Source organism: Euleptes europaea, chromosome 2 (genome assembly GCF_029931775.1).
Source record: "Euleptes europaea isolate rEulEur1 chromosome 2, rEulEur1.hap1, whole genome shotgun sequence".
Taxonomy (NCBI): Eukaryota; Metazoa; Chordata; class Lepidosauria; order Squamata; family Sphaerodactylidae; genus Euleptes; species Euleptes europaea.
The window spans coordinates 14,925,171-14,948,270 of NC_079313.1; the positions used below are offsets into that span (position 1 = coordinate 14,925,171).

At 46.6% G+C, this 23,100-nt stretch overlaps 1 protein-coding gene and 1 non-coding gene across 2 annotated transcripts in view; one reads left to right on the forward strand and one right to left on the reverse strand.

Moving 5' to 3' along the window:
* The first annotated feature begins 838 nt into the window (after nucleotides 1-838).
* LOC130473143 (vomeronasal type-2 receptor 26-like) overlaps nucleotides 839-23,100 on the forward strand; it is a 37,065-nt gene continuing 14,803 nt past the window's right edge. Inside the window, exons 1-3 of the mRNA XM_056844672.1 lie at nucleotides 839-911; nucleotides 5,267-5,574; nucleotides 8,214-8,429. Of these exons, the coding sequence (XP_056700650.1) occupies nucleotides 839-911; nucleotides 5,267-5,574; nucleotides 8,214-8,429 (597 nt within the window). The remainder of the gene's footprint in view (nucleotides 912-5,266; nucleotides 5,575-8,213; nucleotides 8,430-23,100) is intronic.
* Nucleotides 6,603-6,708, reverse strand: LOC130474044 (U6 spliceosomal RNA). Its single transcript, XR_008933195.1, has one exon. It is a non-coding gene; the product is annotated as a U6 spliceosomal RNA (small nuclear RNA).

Sequence of the window (23,100 nt, forward strand, 5' to 3'; positions counted from 1 at the left end):
GACTGGAAACTCTGGTTCCAGCATGCTTGTTGGTCTTACACTCAAGTGCTACACCCAACTGTTCCTGAGGCTCAACTGTCAAATTGGGCTCCTTCACTTTATTAGGGCTACCAACCTCCGGTAATAGCTGGAGATCTCCTGCTATTACAACTGATCTCCAGCCAATAGAGATCAGTCCCCCTGGAGAAAATGGCCGCTTTGGTAACTGGACTCTATGGCATTGAAGTTTCTCCCCTCTCCGAACCCCACCCTCCTCAGGCTCCACCCCCAAAAACCTCCCACCGGTGGCGAAGAAGGTCCTGCAACCCTACTACTTTATACCACACGTGGGTGCCATTTTGGATTCCAGTGTTCAGCTTCACACAGGCCCAAGTTCAGCTAAAGTCCTGCTCTCTTACTCTGTCTGCCCAATGGACAAGCACAGAATCACACAAACACGTGTGCCTCCAGCTGCAGTGCAAATAGAGCACACCGCTATTGAGAGATGTGATTATTTCTCTCTTCTAAAATGGCCATGATCACAGTCATTTTTACTGAACCCCTGAGGTTTCCAACCCACCAAGCTCTTGACAAACAAAAGTCCAGGTGAGGACAAAACCTGTTTGTATTAAGCGTGTCATAAATATGCAATTTCTGTTTCTGAGAGGGTTGGAGTGGGCAATGAGCACCTTGACATGGTATGCTTTCTCCCAACCATCTGGAAGTCAACACCCTTGACTGCTTCAAGTTTCATGCAGTTAGTTGGTTGCTGATCTGGGAGGAAAATTTCTTCACAATGGAGCTGTGGTGGATGCTGCTCTTGTCTTGGCTGCCTCAGGCTATGCACAGAACACTGAGCATGACCCGGTGCCTCTTGGCCAGACCCTTTCAGCTGCAAGAAGAATATCACCGGCCAGGAGACCTCATTGTTGGTGGGATTTTGCCCCACCTCAATACTAGAGCGATACGTGCATCCTTTGAAACACCTCCTAGGAACATCCGTATTGTGCGATAAGTTTCTCTGGGACTCGGGCTCTGGGTTGGTGCCTTCCAGTCCTGTGAGCAAATTCCACTGGCACTTCTAGAAACGGACACCTGGGTTAAGCAGCAAAAGGTTGAATCTAGTGTTAGACGCTGAAAGGTTCCATGGAGACAGAGCTGACCAAGAGTTCGAGTTCCGTGTCAAGAATCTGGAAAGGACTAGGACTGGGGTGTCGAACTCACTTGTGATGAGGGCCGGGTATGACATAAATGTAATTTGGTCGGGCCGGGCTATGCCTGGCCAGCCCAGATTGGGAAGGGGTGTGTGGCTGCCTTGGAGGGCTCATGGGCTGGATAAGAGCTCTCAAAAGGCCGGATCTGGCCCCTAGGCCATATGTTTGACACCCCTGGTCTAGGACATGAAAATGAGGTGAAAATGATATTGCCCAACTTTCAGTTATTTATAATTAAATTTACATGTAGTGATTCCAGACAAAGCTCTAAAAGAGCAGCAAAGTCTGTTGAATAGTTTTATGTGGACACCGAGGAAATCGAGTTACTGCTCGAGATAAATGGAGTCATGACAGGATGAAAATCCCAAATATTAAAGTTATATTATGAAGCACTGAAACTGATACGGATTGCTACATGAGTTGCAGATAAAACAGATTTTTCTAATTGAACAATCCTTTGATGGAATGCCTTTTTCTGGGTTAAGAAATTTGATAGATACAGTTTATGACTGGGACAATTTCGTTCTTAGTGGCCTAATGCAAACATGGGATTGATATAGAAGAAAGCTGTCACTTTGCCACCTCCCCACCCCACCATGAAAGAACTTGATAAGATTCGAGGGTTTCAGCTAAGGTCCCTGTCAAAATGGGAGAGGCCTTTTCTCAACTCTTTCAAGGGTTTAAAACACACTAATAGAGTAATGTCTTTTAATTCTATTTCCATAGCTAATAATTTCTGGATTTCAGTTTACATTTCCATGTGAAGAGGTTTCTGTCCTCACAATTTTGTAACGGGAGGTCTCTGGGGGGGACTTACGAGGTTTAAAAAATTATAATTCAAGAAGACAATCTTGTCTTCTCTAGGATACATAACATACTATTGGATGTTAAGAGTAAAGCTAGGGGGGAAATTAAATACATGGAACAAGCATCTTGGCTGTGAAATTGGGGGAAATCAAATACATGGAACAAGCATCTTGGCTGTGAGATTGTGATGTTTTTTAAAAAAATATACAAACAGGTTTTCTTTCTCAGTATGTCTTCTTTTTAAGGAACATATAATGAAAATGGATTATCAGTGCAATTTAATGCTGTGGAAATTGGTGTTAGATATACAGTACCTTTGAAATACAATAACTTTGCCGGTATATGCTGGTTTTGTAAATCTCCCTGGGCAGATATTTTTTTTTACACGTAGAGTTCATGTGAATGAGCTAGCACATTTTAGAAAATGATAGTACAGTTGCTGAATTTGGGAAATGAGTAGTGGAGTTCAATTTAGGCCAGAGTCCACGCTGTGGCATTATGCCCCAATGATCTTCACAAAATATCAAGTCGCTTTGAACTGATTTTTTTACTAGACACTGGAAGTTGGAAAGCTCTCCTGAGATGCAGAACTGGTTTGCTAAAGTAAAGGAGAGGTATGTCTTAATTTGGCTTACCAACTTGCAGAAATATCCAGATGTTAAATAAATGAAGACATTAGAGCAGTGATGGCGTGCCTTTTAGAGACCAAGTGCCCAAACTGCAACCCAAAACCCACTTATTTATCGCCAAGGGCCAACACGGCATTTTAACCTGAATACTGAGGTTTTAGTTTAGAAAAAAAACAACTCATACATTAACAGCTTTTGTCTTAAAAGAAAAACACAATAACAGAGCTTTCAATGATACAAACAACTTTTTATGGAAAGGTAAAAGTTTGCATTTGGCATGCTTTTGAACAATCTAATCCAGCTCCTGTATCTCACAGTGGCCCACATCTATAATAAGGAGGTAGCACATACCCATCAGTGCTAGTAACCCATGATGGACTTTTCCTCCAGAAATTACTCTTAAAGGCATCTAGGCTAGATGCCATCACCACATACTGTGGCAAGGAGTTCCACAGGTTAATTATATGCTGGCTAAGTGGGTGTTCCTCTTTTATTGAGCAGAGGGAGAGTAACTGGTCCTCCGCACCCCAGCAGTGTCTTTTCTGGTGGCTGTCTGCTGGTGTTCTTTTGCTTCTTTTTACATCGTGAGTCCCTTAGGGACAGGGAGCAGTTAGAAAAGTGAAATATAAATACTATCAATGATAGTAATACTGTGCAAGATTGCATTTATTTTTTTATTAAGCCAGCAGGATCCTAGTTGGATGGCTGCATCATGCTGTATTTCATGAACACTCACAGCTATGCAAAATTCTGCATGCACTTTTTTCCCAATAGGATTGGAGAAGCAATTCTGTTGTTTACCTTTAAGATCATATAAAAATTAGTTTTGTGTGACGTTCTCAAAAGCAAATCAAAACAACAAAGCTTTTAAGCAGCTGGCTACACAGTAGGATTCTTAGGTTCAAGAGTTTGGCAAAAGCGTAGTAAGTTACAAAAACGTTACCCGTTCCAAAAGCGATGATGCACATCACATCAGTTCAGCATTCAATAAATGTTCCAAGAGTTCCGTTTGGCATATCCCTGCCCCAGGAATCAGATGGATTGATGGTATCCGACATGCTGTTTGCGTGTCCAGACCACCACATGCACAGTTGTGTGTGTTCCTCTTTTATTTTCCAGGATCTTGGGGGGGGGGAGTTGAAACCTCACTGAGATTCCGGAGATGCCAACTGACTGAAGATTGATGACATCCGGCTTGCAACAGAAAACACCAAGGTGACAACAAGTGGTCCGGCGGATGGGGGAAGCATTTTCATTTTTTACCAATGTTAATTGAGCCGCTTCCTTGAATGTCTTGCAGTTTGATTTCCCCAGCCAGGCTGAAGACCTTGACCAAAGATTTTTCAGCAACAAGGAATTGGGGGGGGGGGTCCCATTTCCTTGACACGCCTTACCCCAGACAGGGGAGGGAGGAAGCACTCCCATTGGGCTGCTGGGCAGAGGGGCGGGTGATGTGAGAAATACCCTCAGGCGTGTGTGGAGAGGGGGAGGGGAGCAGCTCTGGCTTTCTAGTAACAAACTCAGGCGAACTCTGTGCTGGGGTGACTGTGCGCGTGCCCACAGAGAGGGCTCTGGGTGCCCAATATGACAAGCGTGCCATAGGTTCGCCATCACGGCATTAGAGTATCCAGCTATACAGTGGATGAAGGTTCTGGCGATATGGAGATATGAAATGTTTTCCATTCATAATGGCATTTTGTTTTTTTATATAAGAGTTGGTTATTATTGTGATATTCGTTTGTAAGGCTGGACACAATGTAAATTATTTGGGGTGTTTCAAATAATTATATATTTTGTATTTTTTTTTCTTCTAATATTAAAAAGTACTATTAAAAATAACATGGCCACTGGGCTAGCCCTAGGGATGTGTTAGTGTGTGCACTCGTGTGCCTGACTAAAATCCAAGCGTCTCCTAGTATTTGTCTTCTCCTTTGAAGCACAATAACTCCCCTTTTATCATATGTACTTGGTGTGTGTGTGATATCTCTCTAGGAGCCGATTCTTTTCTTCACATTTGTTGATGTTATACACATCCTGAAAGGCTGGACACCATACACAAGGTGTAAGCTGTGAGCCATGTTTTAAGGCACATGGACAAACTATTTTAATATAAAGCCACACTGAACAAAAGGCTTTTATATATAGTTTTTACCTTGTACAACGTATATGTCAGGATGTGTATTGTAAAGTTGTATATGTACGACCAGTGAGGTAGGCCTGTAAAAGGCTGAAATGCATCTGGTCAGTTTTTGGTCATTTTATGCACTAACTTCCATTGTTATGTGCTGGTTATATTTGTGACTATGTTTGTGCTTTTTAGGAAGCCTGTATATTACACCCTGTGTTTTTTAATACAATTGTGCACAATATATGATAAAATAGATTTAGTGGTTGCTATATTACATATTGTTTAGCTCAACCCCCTTTGGTTCCCCCTGACTTTTAGGTTGAGTGTCTTTGATCCCCCTTCTCTTTAGTTGCCTCTAGGAACTTCCACTGATCACCCCAGGCTTTGGACAGAGAGCCGGGCACCCTGGATTAGCCAGGAGCCCTCTTTTGTGCTTAACGGGTGTGGGGGGGAGGAAGACCAAAAGGCCTTTCGTTACACCCCCTTGTTCTGCCATCCCCCCTTACCAGGTGCCTCTTATTGCAGGCAAGTGCCCAAAAACTTCCAACAGATCCTGGCCCTCGTATTCGCCATCAACGAGATCAACAAGGATCCTGCACTCCTCCCCAACGTCACGCTGGGCTTCCGCATTTTGGAGGACACCTACTTTGAAAGAATAACCTACCAGGCTGGCCTGGCATTTCTCTCAGCACAGGGTCAAATGGTCCCCAACTACAGATGTAGCAGAAAGGAAGAGCTGCTGACGGTCGTTGGAAGCCTCTACTCCAGGATCTCACTTCAGATGGCCTTCCTCTTGGGCCTCTTCAAGATCCCACAGGTATGGGCATTCTTCTGGGGTGAGAAGTGTGTGATCGGGGAGCGGCATGAACATTTAGCGGAGGCAATGGGGCTGGCCAAAGGGTCATGTGAGAGTGGAGAATCAAGACCTTCAGCAATGTATTTGCTTTGATAATAATGTGAATTTCCAATCAGCACTGATTAGAGTGTCAGACTAGGATCTGAGTGACCTGGAGTCAAATCCTTACCTTGCCATGAAACATGCTGGGTGACTTACGGACAGTCCCTCTTAGCCTCACTTATGTCACGTGGCTATTATTGTGAGGACAACGTGGCAGAGACCAGAACCAAATAAGCCACCCTGAACACTTTGGAGGAAGAAGAAGAGTTGGTTTTTATATGCCGACTTTCTCCACCACTTAAGGAAGAATCAAACCGGCTTTCAATCACCTTCCCTTCCCCTCCTCACAACAGACACCCAGTGAGGTAGGTGGGGATAAGAGAGTGTGACTAGCCCAAGGTTACCCAGCTGGCTTCATGTGAAGGAGTGGGGAAACCAACCCAGTTCACCAGATTAGCGTCCGCCGCTCATGTGGAGGAGTGGGGAATCAAACTTGGTTCTCCAGATCAGAGTCCACCGCTCCAAACCACCGCTCTTAACTACTACACCACTCTGGCTCCATGCTGGAAGGGGAGGATAAAACTGTGCTCAGTAGATTGACTGAGAAAAAAGGTTTCTGTCAGGAGGAGGTGACATGATACATACATGTGAAACATGTGTTTTTATGCCCTTCTTATGGCCTTTATAGAGGATTTTTATTTTGGCAGCCAATTAATGTGGCTAAAGGAAAAATGTGAACACATGAAGCAGCCTTATACTGAATCAGACCCTTGGTCCATCAAAGTCAGTATTGTCTACTCAGACCGGCAGCGGCTCTCCAGGGTCTCAGGCAGTGGTCTTTCACATCACATACCTGCCTAGTCCCTTTAACTGGAGATGCCGGGGATTGAACCTGGGACCTTCTGCATGTCGAGCAGAGGCTCTACCACTGAGCCACGGCTCCTCCCCCAAATATGGAACACTTCACGAATTTGCTTGTCATCTTTGTGCAGGGGCCATGCTAATCCTCTGTATTGTTCCAATTTTTAGTATTTGTTCTGCCAAAGCGAGCACGTATACTCATACACGCATGCTCATACACAGGGGTGCTGAGATGTATTTGATAACACACGTTAGCGGCTCAAGCAAGATTAAAAAGGCGATGTTTAGCACTTTGCTAGTAATTAAAAGCGATAATTCCACAATGTTGGTCTTGCACCTCAGTGACTTGGGAGGGTCCCGTTCTGCGTTCTGGGAGGGTCCCTTACAGTCTCTCCACCCTAAGGGCACACCTTTCCCAGATTTAGTGGCTGAGGCCCCTAGCAACCACCCTCTCCCCAACAGGTGTCCTTCTGTCCATGATCGAGCCACAGGAATGCTGCATCTAGCTGGGTTCTCACAAGCATTTCGTAAAGGCATCTTGCCATTTCCCACCTTCCCAGATGCCACCCTAGAGGGGTGTCACGGATCGAGGGGGAGAACGACCTTTCAACGAAATTATGTCCGTCAGAAATTGATGGTATACAGAGGCTTGGTGAGGTAAAAGTTCAAAACGACAGATTTTATTCATAAAAGCAATGTAGGGTGATTTAAACAGGCAAACTTGGTTTCAGAACAGTAATAGGTTGGTCATAAACCAACAAGTAAACTTCACACTTAAATATATGTACAGGAGAGGATTGGTTGTTTTCAGATGGTAATGCTAATTTCACTTCAGAATGCTGGATACTTGTTTTCATTGAGCTGCTTGCTTTAGTTTATCAGTTACCTGTTCAGATTTCACTTGAGTTAACTTAAAACACAAGGTTGCTTCAGTTTTCTAGAGTAAGAAACTCCACGAATCACTTCACCAGTTGAATCCTTAAACTGGAGTGGGTTCACTTTGGATAATTCTCCTCAACCCTTTACGGATCCCTCAATTCGCTTGAGTTGACTTCCCTCTCCCTGGTTTTGAGGACTCTCCTTCCCTCAGCACGATCTCCCAATTTCAGTACCAAGACACATTCTATACACTCAGAGTTAATGTCCTTATGAACCAGTTGCTGACCCTGTCTTGGTCAAACAACTTAAATAGGGTTCCTTCGAATTTAACTCCTGAGGACAATTCCTCCTCAAACAGCCCACAGTTCTCAGAAGCTGCTTAGAGCTCTGTCCATACTGAACTCCGGTGCTGAACAGACTCTCCTTCCATGATTTCTGAATGTTACCATTTCATTTGCCACTACCAGAAATCCTTAGCTGTCAACCAGCTGTCTCCTAACCCAGAGCAACTTCCTCGATTCTTTTATTCTTCACAAAGGGTTTCTTCATTTCTGCTTCCAGGGCCCATCTGGTCGCATCGCTGAAGCCAGGGCCTTCCTTGCCTCAACCATTTCAGCCCAGATACATCAGTAGACTGGCCTCTGAGATAGAAAGATCTAGCAACAGAGGTGATTTCTTGAAAAGGAGGGGTGGAAATCCCACCACCAGGGCACTGGATTACCTCCACAGCCCTGATTTTTTTTTTTTGGAGCCCTGAAGATAACTGCACAACATTTAGAAATTGTGTTTCAACTGAAAGTCTTCCTTCCCTCCACCAGCTCGGTTATGGCTCATTCATCCCTGTTCTGAGAGAGAGCACCGTCTTTCCTTCCTTCTACCGGATTGACCCCAGCGAAGTGCCACAGTATTTCGGGCTAATCCGCTTACTTCTTCATTTCCACTGGGACTGGATTGGGATTGTCGCTCCAGATGATGACAATGGTGAAAATTTCATCCAGGCCCTGATACCAATGCTTGCCCAGAACAACATCTGTGTTGAGTTCACTAAAAGGACCTTGTCTGAAATGAAAATATACTATACATATCCCATGCACTATATGAAGCTAGCTTTAGCTGTTTTGCAGAGTCAGGCCAACGTTGTGGTTGTCTTTGGCGACTCCAATGTCATACGAAATTTAATCAGACCTCTTTTTTCATACAAGAAAAAGACTGGAACCTCACTTGGAAAGGTCTGGATTGTGACGAGCCAGTGGGAATTTGCTGCAGAGGGGCACCTCTTTAGCTGGAGGGCTTTAGAGGCCTTCCATGGCGCCCTGTCCTTCAGAAGCCACACAAATGATGTGCCAGGATTCCACAGTTTCCTCCAGGCTTAAGATCCTTACCAGCCCCAGGGAGATGTCTTCCTTAAAGAGTGGTGGGAAGTTGTATTTATATGTATATTTAAAAAAAACATCATTTTATTGGAGGCTTTAAGAACTGTACAGGGAAGGAGAACATCAAGGACCTGACACCTTCCATATTTGAAATGAGCATGACCGACCACAGCTATAATGTCTACAATGCTGTCAATACTGTGGCGCATGCACTTCATGCCATGTACACATTTGGATCAAGCCGTTCAGTGGTGGGGAATGGCAGGAGGCTTTTGGATGTCCAGCCATGGCAGGTAATGTCCTGTTTCCAATATGCAGCTCTTGTGTCGAGGAATGGACAGCCCACAGGGGCCGGCAGCGTGTCACCGGAGAAGGATCAGTGCTCACTAGCACTACCCATCTAAAAAAAACTAAGCAACCTAGTGTGTTTCCGCTCATGGCTTGCCATTTCCTCAGTCGTAGAGAAGATTGAGGAACACTAGCCGCAGGATTGTTTTCCTTGTGAGGAGAAAATAGCATAAGTTCCTGTTATAAGTATGTCTTTGTTCAATGCTTGAGACCACCCAGGGTCCCCATTCTCCTAAGTGAGGCAGTCTCCATCTCTTAAGGTGACCTCTCTGGGCTAGGGTTGCCAACCTTCAGGTACTAGCTGGAGATCTCCCGCTATTACAACTGATCTCCAGCCGATAGAGATCAGTTCCCCTGGAGAAAACAGCCGCTTTGGCTATGGGACTCTATGGCATTGAAATCCCTCCCCTCCCCAAACCACGCCCTCCTCAGGCTCTGCCCCAAAAACCTCCCGCCGGTGGCGAAGAGGGACCTGGTAACCCTATCTCTGTCCCTTGGCGTCTGGTGGAGGTAGCGTTGCCAGGTCCCCCCTGCTTTGGTGGAAGGGCCAATTTGTGAGCGTGCAGCATGAGCACACAATAATGTTGCTGCCAGGGTAAACCCGGAAATGAAGGGGACTCTCCAGCACATCCCTAAAACCTCTATGGCAACTATAAAGTTTTTGAAGGAATGTGCTAGAGTGTCCTCATCAAACCCTGAAGTGGCAGAGATGCTCTAGCATATGACTCCTAAAACCTCTATGGTTTCCATAGAGTTTTTTTGGGGGGACGTGCTAGAGCATCCCTCTTGCTTCCTGGTGTACCTCAGAAGGGACATTATTCGGCCAGCTGAGGGGCGGCAGGCAGGCCTGTTCATTAGCAGGCAATTACCATTAACTGGCACCTGGCAACCCTAGGTGGAGGGGGTTTACAGCTTCCACACACCCCCACTTGCTGCCCATCTTTCATGGACCCTAGCCGGTGCTACAAGCAGAGTCTTCCTCGGCTTTCTCTTGCTAGGCTGGTTATCTATCACTGAGTCTGCATGGCCAGCTCCCCTTCCAGGCCTCTTGGATGGGCATTTGTTTCCTTCATTTATAGTCCACCTTTTTTGCTGCCACTCAAAGCAGACCACACAAGTGAAAAACAAGGCAACAAGAACAGTATGCAATGCATAGTCAACAATGCAATAAAATTGGATTACACATTTAGAAGTGTGTTGTTTTCATGGGCTGACTTGATTGCCCAGTGTCCTTGATGGCTAGCCTTCCATGGATTCACCTGGGCTCCCATTGCTGTTCACGAGTCTGTGCTAGCAAAGTCATACTTAGATGAGGAGCTATCAGCACCAGGTTGGCTTCTCATCCCTTAGGCTTTCTCACCGCAGCAAGAGAACTCTACCCATTTACATAGACAAAACGAGAAGGGGACGACCCTAGACATTATATAATGGGAGAGCCAGTGTGGTATAGTGGTTAAGAGCGGTGGGTTGGAGTGGTGGACTCTGATCTGGAGAACCGGGTTTGATTCCCCACTCCTTCACATGAGCGGCGGACTCTAATCTGGTGAACCGGGTTGGTTTTCCCACTCCTCCACATGAAGCCAGCTGGGTGACCTTGGGCTAGTCACAGTTCTCTCCAAACTCTCTCAGCCCCACCTATCTCACAGGGTGTCTGTTGTGGAGAAGGAAAGGTGATTGTAAGCCAATTTGATTCTTTCTTAAGTGGTAGAGAAAGTCAGCATATCAAAACCAACTCTCCTCCTCTTCCTCCTCCTCCTTTTTCTCCTCCTCCTCCTTTAAATGCACTCAAATGCAAAGAACATGCACTCCACCCTCCTCAGTTTCCTTCTTGATACCCAGATCCACCAACTTAAACATTTACTCAATCTCTAATCCAGTTGCTTCCAGCCTCCATCCAAACATATGGAGTGTGTGTCATGGGAACTAGCTATCATGAGAGACACCTCCACCCAGAGAGAGACATAGAGAAATCATGTAGCCATTGGTGCCCACTGAAAATTCAACCTTGGCTTTTCAATCAAGGAAAGGACTACAAAAACCATTATCTCTTCTTGTGGTAGCCCAGAGAGAATGTCCAGAAAACCAGGCCCCTAATGGTCATGACCAGTTACCTCATTTTCTAAGTTTCCCTTTCATTTCAGATTCTTTCTACTTTGAGGAACACCCACTTCAACAACAGTGCCGGAGAGGAGGTGTTTTTTGCTAGAAATGACGAGAGAACAGCTGGCTATGATATTCTGAACTTGGTCTTCTTCCCAAATCAATCTTCAGCTCTAGTGAAAGTTGGAAGGATGGATCCTAGGGCTCCCCCAGGCCGAGATTTTATCATCAACACAGATGCGATTGTTTGGGCTACCCAGGTAGAGAAGAAGTCAATATTCTTGGGTCAGGGTAGAGAAATGTGCTGGTGGAACCCTTGGGAGCATAAAATTGTATTTACAGGACAGACTAAAGACCAGCTTAGTTCAGATTCTGGTCTCCAGAATGGTAACATTTTTTCTGAAGCTCTGTGTTAGTGGTTGTAGTGAAACCTGCATACTTCCTAGAAAGATTTGGTCCTGATAATCTGGCGAGTCATTCCACCATGCAAAAGAAACCCCTTTTCAGTAACTCTTTAATGCAAGAAAGTCATCCCACTGTTTCCACACAAGTATTTTGCTCTGCCTCTGCTTCCTTACTGCCGTCAGAAACAGCCATACGATGTCGTGTATTCTTCATCCTATTTCCTTGTCCTTCTCTCTCCCTTTTCCTGCAATCTTTCCCTAATCTGCTTTGCTATGTTGCTGTTGTTTTGAAAGATCATGGTTACAGCAACTTTGGAGGCCATGTGGACAGAAAGATGCATATTTTTCTAGACCACGCCCACACTTGTGCCATTTGTATTACCTTGCTCCCCACTATGGATGCCAGCCCTTCGCTGGCAAGCAGCTGGAGTATTTGGGAGCAGAGAAGGAAAGAAACGCAATCACATGCTGCTGCTGCTTCATTTCTGGGCGAGTTCTTGAAAGGGACATAGACACCAAATGAGCCTCAACGGGAAGGGTACTGTTACGGCAAACTCAGTATCTGGATTTTAGAATTTAAGACACAAAAACCTCGGACCACTTTTCTTGGTAAAAACAAGATTTATTTAGCAATTGCTAGTCCCAGCTTTTTACTCTTGAGAGTAATAAAAAGAAAAGCTCGGCCCCGAACAAAGGTGGGCAAGAGCTTTTATTATCTTTGGTTACTTCATTATACATTCGTTAAAATACGTCACTTATACATTATACTAATGATTGGTTTACACCTTTTCTGCTAAGTTATTGGTTGATTAATATGTAATTCATTTTATTGTCGAAGGCTTTCACGGTCAGAGTTCATTGGTTCTTGTAGGTTATCCGGGCTGTAACCGTGGTCTTGGAATTTTATTCCCTGACGTTTCGCCAGCAACTGTGGCAGGCATCTTCAGAGTAGTAACACTGAAGGACAGTGTCTCTCAGTGTCAAGTGTGTAGGAAGAGTAATATATAGTCAGAAAGGGGTTGGGTTTGAGCTGAGTACTGTCCTGCAAAAGTAATGTGCTAATCATTGTCCTGTAAGTATCAAGATAATGTGCTAATGAGGGTATGTGTCAGCTCTTGACCCAATGAACCAGAAATCACCACAGAGACAGTCAGAGTCCAAGCAGATGGCTTTTACTGGTCAAATAGGTATTACAGTGCATATAGAATAAAATGACAGCTGTGAGGGTCTTGCTCGTTAGTTGGCAATATAAGGCTTGAAAAAGGCGGGTGATTACAGAACACACAAAGCATAAACAGAGCACACTTTCCCAGGAGTAGCGTTCCCAGGCTTTGGTATGTGAAGCTGTCCTTGAGATCTGGATGGTTCAGCAAAAGAACAGAGGCAACAGAGAAACCGAGATAACAGCCTGACATCCTGCTCCCCTTAAGGCCCCCTCCCATCCTGCAAGGGGGCTGGTTTGTCTGGGTAGGCAACGTGAAAAGCGTTGACGAGCTTGGGGGCGGAGACATCTCGTGCGCGAACCCACTCGTCATAGGCAGGGGGGAAGTGTTTCCAGCGAACTAGGTATTGTAAAATTCCATGGTGGATACGGGAGTCTAGGACCTTGGAGACCTCGAAATGTTCTCCCCCCCCCCACCATTATGGGCTGCTCGGGAGGCAGTTCTGGATGCCACTGTGGAGAAGCAATATGGGGTTTCAGGAGACTGATGTGGAAAACGGGGTGCACACGTCTTAAGGTTTTGGGGAGAGATAGTTCCACTGTGACAGGATTTATGATGCGAGTGATAGGAAATGGGCCAATGTACTTAGCGTTGAGCTTATGGCATGGACGGGTGGAACGCAAATTCGTGGTGGATAGGTAGACCAGGTCACCTACTTGTGGATCCCCACCGGGGGACCGATGCTTATCGGCCTGTGCTTTGTATAAGCGCTTGGCTCGGGCAAGATTGCTAATCAGCCATGGCCACGTAGTGCGGAGGGTGTGTGCCCAAGAGGCAATGTCGGCATCCCCCTCCCCTTCCACATCCTCTACAGGGGGGATAGGACCGAAGTCCTGTCCATAGATCGCATAAAACGGGCTGAAACCAGTGGACTGATGTACAGCATTATTATAAGCATATTCTGCAAAAGGTAACAGTTCTACCCAATTATCTTGGTGGTAATTGACATAACAGCGCAAATAACATTCGAGTACAGCATTAACACGTTCGGTCTGGCCATCCGTTTGGGGATGGTATGCACTAGACAATCCCTGCTCCACCCCCACCAATTTGAGAAAAGCTTTCCAAAACTTTGCAACAAAGCTACTGCCGCGGTCGCAGATTATTTTGCGCGGAAACGAATGTAGTCTAAAGACATGTGACACGAAGAGGCGGGCCAATTTCTGAGCGGAGGGGATCCCTGCGCATGGAACCAAATGTATTTGCTTGGAAAATAAGTCAGTGATAACCCATAGTACAGTTTTTCTCCCGCTGAGAGGGAGATCCGTCATAAAATCCATAGCAATCACTTCCCAGGGTTTGGAGGGAATTTCAAGTGGTTGCAGCAGTCCTGGGGGCTTGCCTTGAGATCGCTTGACTGTGGCGCAAATAGGACAGCTGCGAATAAAAGAGTCAATATCAGAACGCATTCCCCCCCACCAAAACTGTCTGCGCAATAAGTGAAGGGTTTTTAGAAACCCAAAGTGCCCTGCGGTTTTCATTCCATGGGCCAAGCGTAAGACGTCTTTTCGGAGCGCTTTGGGTACATACAATTTTGAGTCTTTGTACCAAGAGCCCCCTTGTTCAATAACACCAGGAGGCAGGGTTTGATTAGAATGTTCCATAAGGCAGTGTTCCCGCAGGGACTTTATGAAAGAATCAGAGACGGGAACCCCCCCCCCTCGTTCAAAATAGTAGTCGGAGCAGGTAGGGGGGTTGGCGAGGGGGAAACGCTTACGTGTTGCGGTGCGTAGACTTTAGGCGGCTGGGCGGCCAGTTGAGTTGGAGGAGTCGGAGCAGGAGCCATCGTGGCGTCCCGTCGCGGAGGAAGGGGAGCGGCCGGTAGGGTTGGAGGAGTTTGCCCGCTGGTGACTGTGTGTTGTTGCTGGGTCAGCGTTTGGGATCGGGTTTGTACAGCCAATACGGGCAGGGCTTCTCTTTGTGCAGGCATAAATAGAGAGTCAGTTGGCCGATCGAGTTTTGCTGGGTATTGAGGCAATCGGGAGAGAGCATCCGCGAGAACGTTTTGCTTTCCTGGGACATGCCTCAGGACAAAACGAAACTGAGCAAAGAATTCCGCCCAACGTTGTTGTTTTGCGGATAATTTATGGGTTCCTGTGAGAGCGGCCAGATTCTTGTGATCGGTCCAAACTTCGAAGGGGACCTTGGACCCTTCCAGGAACTGCCGCCAAAGGGTAAGAGCATGATGAACAGCTGAGGCTTCTTTCTCCCAAATAGGCCAGTTCAATTGGGAGTGCGCAAACTTCTTAGAGAAATAAGCGCAAGGATGAAGGAGACCATTAGGTCCTTTTTGCAGCAGGGCCCCCCCCCATAGCTACGTCGGAGGCATCGACTTGCACAATGAACATTCGATTAGGGTCTGGGTGCCGTAGCACCGGTTCTGATGTGAAAAGCCGTTTGAGAGCTACAAAAGCGGCTTGGCATTGATCAGTCCACAGTATTTTAGCGGAGGGCAATGTGGCAGAGTTTTCTTTACCTTTGGTTTTTAGAAGGTCGGTGATGGGCAGTGCTATTTGGGCGAAGTTTGGAATAAATCCGCGGTAGAAATTAGCAAAGCCCAGGAATTGTTGTACTTGCTTGCGGTTGGAGGGAGGTGCCCATTCGAGGATGGAACGGACCTTGTCCGGGTCCATGCTAAGGCCATGGTGGGAGATTATGTATCCCAAGAAAGTTATTTTGCTTTGGTGAAATTCGCATTTAGCCAGCTTGGCGAAGAGTTGGTGGGTGCGTAGGCGGCGTAGAACTTCTCGGACCAATGCGACATGCTCGTCCATGGTTTTCGAATAAATGAGAATGTCATCTAGATAAACCACCACTCCGCGGTACAGCAAATCATGAAGGATTTCATTGATGAGTTGCATGAAGACCCCCGGGGCCCCTTTTAACCCGAAGGGCATCACAAGGAATTCAAACATTCCAAAGCAGCTAGAGAAGGCAGTGAGGGGTTCGTCCCCCTCTCGGATGCGGACGCGGTAGTAGGCTTCTACCAGGTCTAATTTAGAAAAAATACGTCCTTCTTGTAGTTGACCCAAGATATCTGAAATTAATGGTATAGGATAGGCGTTGGTTTGAGTAATTGCATTGAGTTTTCGGAAGTCAATGCAGAGGCGTAGGTCGCCCTCCTTTTTTCGGACAAAAAACGCGGGGGCTGAGTTGGGAGCATTCGATGGGCGAATGAACCCTCTGGCAAGGTTTTTGTCCAAAAAGTCCCGAAGCACAGTGCGCTCGGAAGTGCTCATTGGGTAGATTTTACTTTTGGTTAATGTGCAGTCTTTCACCACTTCAATTGCACAGTCGGTAGCCCGGTGAGGGGGTAAGGCATCACATTCTTTAATGTTAAAAACATCCGCGAAGTCTTGGTATATTTCAGGGAGGGCAGGTGTTGATGGGATCTCGGAGAGTAATGCCGGAGCGGGTGGAGACAGCGTTGCAACTTGCTGTCGGTGTTGATCGCATTTAGGATTGTTAAAGGAGATTGTGTTCGTGTCCCAATCGATACTGGGACAATGACCTTTAATCCAGTTAATTCCCAGGACCACCTCGAATCGAATAGGGGTTATGGTAAAGTCGATTTGTTCCCAGTGGGAGCCAATTCCCATCGCTACCCCTATAGTGCGATGATCAACTGGACCCCCTTTGAAAGGGCTCCCATCCATTTGGGCAAATTGGACGGGGGCTGGTAAAGCCTCGGACTCGACTTTGAGTGCTGCAAATGTGGCTGCGCTTATGAGAGTGCGACTGCAACCAGAGTCAATAAGTGCTTTAACGGGTAGTTGGGGGCCACCTTCGTGATGCTGTAGAATGGCGTCTACATAAACGGTGGTTTCTACTTCCTTTACTTTAGTAGGAGCTGTCGGTTTAGCAGGAGAATCTGCAGAGGTCTGTGGAGACGCTCCACTCACCACAGACCGGAGCCGTTTTTTGACAAATCAAGGGGAGATTCTAGGTTTAAAGCCGGAGAAGTCCATGGGTTCTCTTCGTCCGAAGAGGGAAAGTTGTCCCCCAATGGGGCACTTGTAATCCGAGACCCGGCTGGGTCAGTTGATGCAGGCAGAACGGATGGGTCTCCAGCGTGGAGTGCAGAGGGTGTGGGTCTTCCCGGCGCTGCGCTGCGGGTGGCCACGGTGCCTCTGTGTTGCGGTCGTCCCCTAGCTCGAGTTGCCGGGCTGGGACGAAAGGGTTCAGGGCGGTAAGGGCAGACCGCTGCAAAGTGGCCCTGTTCCCCACAAATGAGGCAGGCACCCCTTTGAAATCGGGTTTCGCAATCCTGGAGTGGACGCGTCGGCTTCCGTATAGCGGGGGGTGGTGCCTTGGGCTGGGGCTTTGGGGCGCTTTTCTCCTTGTGTTTTTGGCGAACAAGGGAAATGAAGCGCCGGCGGCTTTCTACTTCTTCGGCTAATAGAATCCAATCCTCGAGAGTATCGGGATCGCCCCGCATGTACGACCAGTTCAGGACATCAGGGTGTAAAGCTTCCCTGAAATGGTGAATTAGGGTGGCCTCGGGCCAGCCCACAATTTTGCTCGCCAGTCTTTGAAATTCGTCGGCAAACTCTCGGACGGGAGTAGAGCCCTGTCTTAGTTGTAGCAGTTCGGCTTTGGCCCGTTCCCCCAGAAAGGGGTCCTCAAACCTTCTACGTAAGGCAGTCATGAAATTGTTGAGGGAACGGATAAAGCGGGATCGGGTGTCGAATTGGAGCACCATCCAGTTGGCCGCTTTGCCTGTCAGAAGGGAAGCTACGTAGCGCACCCGGCTGTCCTCGGTAGGGAACAATTGTCCCTGTTCTCGCATATAACTGTCTACCTGGTGTAAGAAACAGGGTAGAGCTTCAAGAGATCCATCATACGTCGTTTTCAGCTTGAGCTGTTTCCAAGGACCGGGTATGGGTTGACCCGGTTGTACAGGCTGACCCGGTTGCACAGGTGCTCCGGGTGCAGGTAGAACGGGAGCTCCGGGAGGTGGAGGTAGTGCAGGAGGTTGGACTGGTCCCCCTGACCCGGGACGGGCTGTGCTTGGGCCATCAGGGCTTGCTGCAACTGCCTGTTGTCCTGCAGCATTTGTTCCATTAACTCCTGGAGTTGATCGACACGGTCGGATAACTCTCGATTCTGGGCTCGTAACAGGTGAACATCCTCTCCTGGGCCGCCGGTACGATGAGGTTTACTTGTCCGGAAACTCGTGGCCCATTGAGAACTGTCCCCATATAGGTCCTCGTCTGCAGACTCTCCGGAGTCTTGGTGTCAGTCTGCAAGGCGGCGTGCACGTTGAGTTGTGCGCGATGGGACAAACACCAGGGAAAAAGACAGACCTAACGGAGGGCCGCTCTTTACAGTGTCCTTAGGGCGACCGCCGGTCCGTGCACGATCCGCAGCCAACTGTAACTCCTTATCCCTTGCGGCTTGGGCTTCGGCCGCCGCCTTAGCCGCTTCAGCAGCTTCTTTATCCTCGAGAACCTTTCGGGCTTCGAGTTTCAGAGCTTCAGTTGCGGTAACGTGCGGTAAAAGTTCTGTTTCCAGGAGCGAGAGTATGGGGTCGGGTTCCCCGCCCAGCAATGGTTGTATCCGAACCGTGATAGTGGGTGCGTCGGCCCCAAATGTCGAGGCCAAACGTTGGGCCAAGGTGGCTACCGTAGTATCCTTTGTACAATCCGCAAAGAGGAGGGCCGTCTGGACAGCGACCCGCTTGGCTTCAGCTTGACAACTAGCTGCATCGGGTATCAGGGAAAGACCTGAGGCTCCTGCCATGGTACCTTTTCCCAGGGTAGTAGGGGCCGTGAATGGGAGAGACTCACGGGCAATAAGTTCGTCCAATAATCCGGTTAGTACCTGTAAGTCCTCAGTTGCCAGCCGGGCATCATCCAGCAACTGATCAAAATCCTGGAGATCTAAACGAGTATTAGTATCATCCGAGGTTAACATCCAGAGAACTTTCACTAGAGATTGCCACTGTGTCTGTACTAGTCCCTCCAAGCGGCAAGCCTCTAGAGTAGTCCTAAAAAGTTCAGCGACTATGTCCTGTAGAAGGGTAGGATCCCCACATGAGGACTCCAGGGTTCCAGGAAGTAGTAGTCCCGGTTCACTCGGAGAGCGACCTCCTAGCTCCTATCCGAGTGGTAGGCGAACCCTCCAGGGCTCTAGCCTGACTAGGGGATCGTTGAAGAAGAATTGTAGTGATAGCTGTCATAATGTCAGCTCTTGACCCAGTGAACCAGAAATCACCACAGAGACAGTCAGAGTCCAAGCAGATGGCTTTTACTGGTCAAATAGGTATTACAGTGCATATAGAATAAAATGACAGCTATGAGGGTCTTGCTCGTTAGTTGGCAATATAAGGCTTGAAAAAGGCGGGTGATTACAGAACACACAAAGCATAAACAGAGCACACTTTCCCAGGAGTAGCGTTCCCAGGCTTTGGTATGTGAAGCTGTCCTTGAGATCTGGATGGTTCAGCAAAAGAACAGAGGCAACAGAGAAACCGAGATAACAGCCTGACAGTATGGTATGTTAATATGGAACCATTGTATCCTGAAGTGATCTGTTAATGTGTGTAATCCAAAACTAATCTGCATGGCTATTGTTGACTGTTGCCTTTATTAGTCTGGAGGTTTTCAGAACAGGAAGCCAAGCCTTATTCATTCTTAAACTCTCCTCTTTTCTGTTAAAGTTGTGCTCATGTTTATGAATTTCAATAGCTTCTCTGTGCAATCTGACAAAATAGTTGGTAGAATTGTCCAGTCTTCCTGTTCTGAAAACCTCCAGACTAACAAAGGCAACAGTCAACAATAGCCATGCAGATTAGCTTTGGATTACACACATTAACAGATCACTTCAGGATACAATGTTCCATATTAACATACCATACCCTCATTAGCACATTATCTTGATACTTACAGGACAATGATTAGCACATTACTTTTGCAGGACAGTACTCAGCTCAAACCCAACCCCTTTCTGACTATATATTATTCTTCCTACACACTTGACACTGAGAGACACTGTCCTTCAGTGTTACTACTCTGAAGATGCCTGTCACAGTTGCTGGCGAAACGTCAGGAAATAAAATTCCAAGACCACGGTTACACAGCCCGGATAACCTACAAGAACCAATGTAATTCATTTGTCCATTGGCTTACTTGATACAGACATTCCATTGGTGAATTATAAAACAGAAATGACATGATTGGTGGAATAAGATTGTGTATAGTGTCCATTGTTTTAACACCTGGCATTTCTATCTAGTTATAATTAATCTTTTCCTCCCTAACAGTTCCCAGACATCTTGTCGGTTTTACTCTGTTTGTCAACCTTGGAAGAACAAGCAATATTGTATAGTTATCTCTTCTTGAATTCTCTTTTGTCTGTCTTTAACTTCTAAATATATTTTTCCAGAGGCCCCCTGATTTTGGAGTTCAGTAATGCTTTCTTATTTATTTATTTTTATTGTTAGAGGCCTGTTGGTTTTCTAAAAGCCTGCTATTTCAGTACTTTGCAGGTGAGGTGCCACCACCGAGAAAGCCCTGTTTTAGATGGCAGCAGCTGCCTCGCCTCTGAAGTTGGGGCACAGAAAGCAGGGCTTGTGAGGAACATCTTAACTGGTAGCCAGACTGTATGGGGGAGGTGGTCTTTCAAGTACCCCAGCCTCAAGCCATTCTGATTCTTAAAGCTGAGAGCCAGTACTTAGAGCAGTTTCTGGAAACAGCCAAACAGCTGGTGTAGATTGGTTCTTGTAGGTTATCCGGGCTGTGTAACCGTGGTCTTGGTATTTTCTTTCCTGACATTTCGCCAGCAGCTGTGGCAGGCATCTTCAGAGTAGTAACACTGAAGGACAGTGTCTCTCAGTGTCAAGTGTGTAGGAAGAGTCAGAGAGGGGTTGGGTTTGAGCTGAGTACTGTCCTGCAGACATAATGTGCTAATCATTGTCCTGTAAGTATCAAGATAATGTACTAATGAGAGTGTGGTATGTTAATATGGAAGCATTGTATCCTGAAATGATCTGGTAATGTGTGAAATCCAAAGCTAATCTGCATGGCTATTGTTGACTGTAGCCTTTGTTAGTCTGGAGGTTTTTCAGGGCAGGAAACCAAGCCTTATTCATTCTTAAACTCTCTTCTGTTAAAGTTGTGCTGATGTTTATGAATTTCAATGGCTCCTCTGTGCAATCTGACAAAATAGTTGGTAGAATTGTCCAGTCTTTCAGTGTCTTGGAATAAGACCCTGTGTCCTGTTTGTGTCAGTCCATGTTTAGCCACTGCTGATTTCTCAGGTTGGCCAAGTCTGCAGTATCTTTCATGTTCTTTTATCCTTGTTTGTATGCTGCGTTTTGTGGTCCCGATGTAAACTTCACCTCAGCTGCAAGGTATACAATATACTCCTGCAGAGGTGAGGGGGTCTCTTTTGTCTTTTGCTGATCGTAGCATTTGTTGTATTTTCTTGGTGGGTTTAAACAGTGTTTGTAGGTTATGTTTTTTCAAAGGTTTCTCCATCCTATCAGTGACTCCTTTAATAAATGGCAAGAATACCTTTCTTATGGGAGACTGTTTTTCCTGAGTTTTCTGATTTTTGTTTGGTTTAATGGCCCTTCTGATTTCATTCTTGGAATAGCCGTTTGCTAGCAGTGCATGATTTAAATGATTAGTTTCTTCCTTGAGAAACTGTGGTTCACAGATCCGTCTTGCACGGTCCATTAATGTTTTGATTATTCCTCTTTTTTGTCGGGGGTGGTGGTTGGAGTTTTTGTGTAAGTAGCGATCTGTATGAGTTGGTTTCCGGTAGACCTTGTGACCTAACTGAAAGTTTGTTTTACGGATGACAAGGGTATCAAGAAATGGGAGTTTACCCTCAATTTGCTTTTCCATGGTAAACTGAATGTTTGGATGGATATTATTAAGATGGTTTAGAAAGTCCATTAATTTTTCTTCACCATGGCTCCAAATGGTAAATGTATCATCTACGAATCTGAACCAGACTGTAGGTTTGTAAGGTGCCGATTCTAATGCTGTCTTTTCAAAATATTCCATGTAAAAATTTGCTATTACTGGACTGAGTGGACTTCCCATAGCTACTCCATCAATCTGTTCATAAAATTCTTGATCCCATAGGAAATAACTTGTGGTCAAACAATGGTGAAATAAGGCTGTTATATCTTCTGGAAAAATCTGGTTAATCAATGAGATTGTGTCTTTTACTGGAACCTTGGTGAAGAGGGATACAACTAGGGCTGTCAATTCGGTTCGGTCCGAACTGAAAATCAACCGAATTTCCCCTGATTCGGTGATTTTCAGTTCGGACGGATCCGTACTCAAATCTGGCGGGCAACCGGGGGGGCCGAATTCAGCGAGTTCGGGAGTTCGCGAATAAATTCGGCCAATTCGCCCCCCCCTTCAGGGGAGCCCGCTGAAGGGGGGCGGGCTGCCCTTTAAACTGATCTGCGCCTCCCGGCCGGGAGGCACACATGAGTTTAAATGACAGCCCGCCTCCCTTCAGCGGAGCCCGCTGGAGAGGCGCGGCTGTCATTTAAACTCATCTGTGCCTCCCAGCTGGGAGGCTCAGATGAGTTTAAAGGGCAGCCCGCCCCCCTTCAGCAGAGCCCGCTGCGCCGCTTATCTCACAAGGTGTATGTTGTAAGGAGAGGAAGGGAAGGAGATTGTAAACTAGTTTGATTTTCCTTAAAAGGTTGAGAACATCAGCGTATTAAACCCAACTCTTCTTCTTCTTATGTTGCATGTTTAGTATTTATAAATATGTAGCATTGTTAAACAACTGGCTATATTTCAAAGACATTTTGATCATTATGGAGCAGGAAACTCAATCTTGCCATCAAGTCCCCTGTCCCAGTACCTGGAGGTTGGCAACCCTAGCGGCTGGCCCCGGGTCACTCAGCAGGCTTTATGTGGAGGAGCTCAGAATCGAACCCATGTATCCAGATTAGAGTCCGCCACCCTTAACCACTACACCACTCTGGCTCTCTGGTTCCTAACTAGCTGTTGGTATTACACTGATATTCAACTCGACCATTAGGGTTCCCAGTTCCAGGTTGGGAAATACCTGGAGATTTGGTAGGGTGGAGCCTGAGGATGGTGGGGTTTGGGGAAGGGAGGGGCTTTAATGGGGTATAATGCCATAGACTCCACCTTCCACGGTGGCCATTTTCACCAGGGGAACTGATCTCTGTCACCTGGAGATCAGTTGGAATAGATCTCCAGCCACTTCTTGGAGGTTGGCAACCCTATTGACCATACCCAAGTCCTCCTGTGGCTCAGC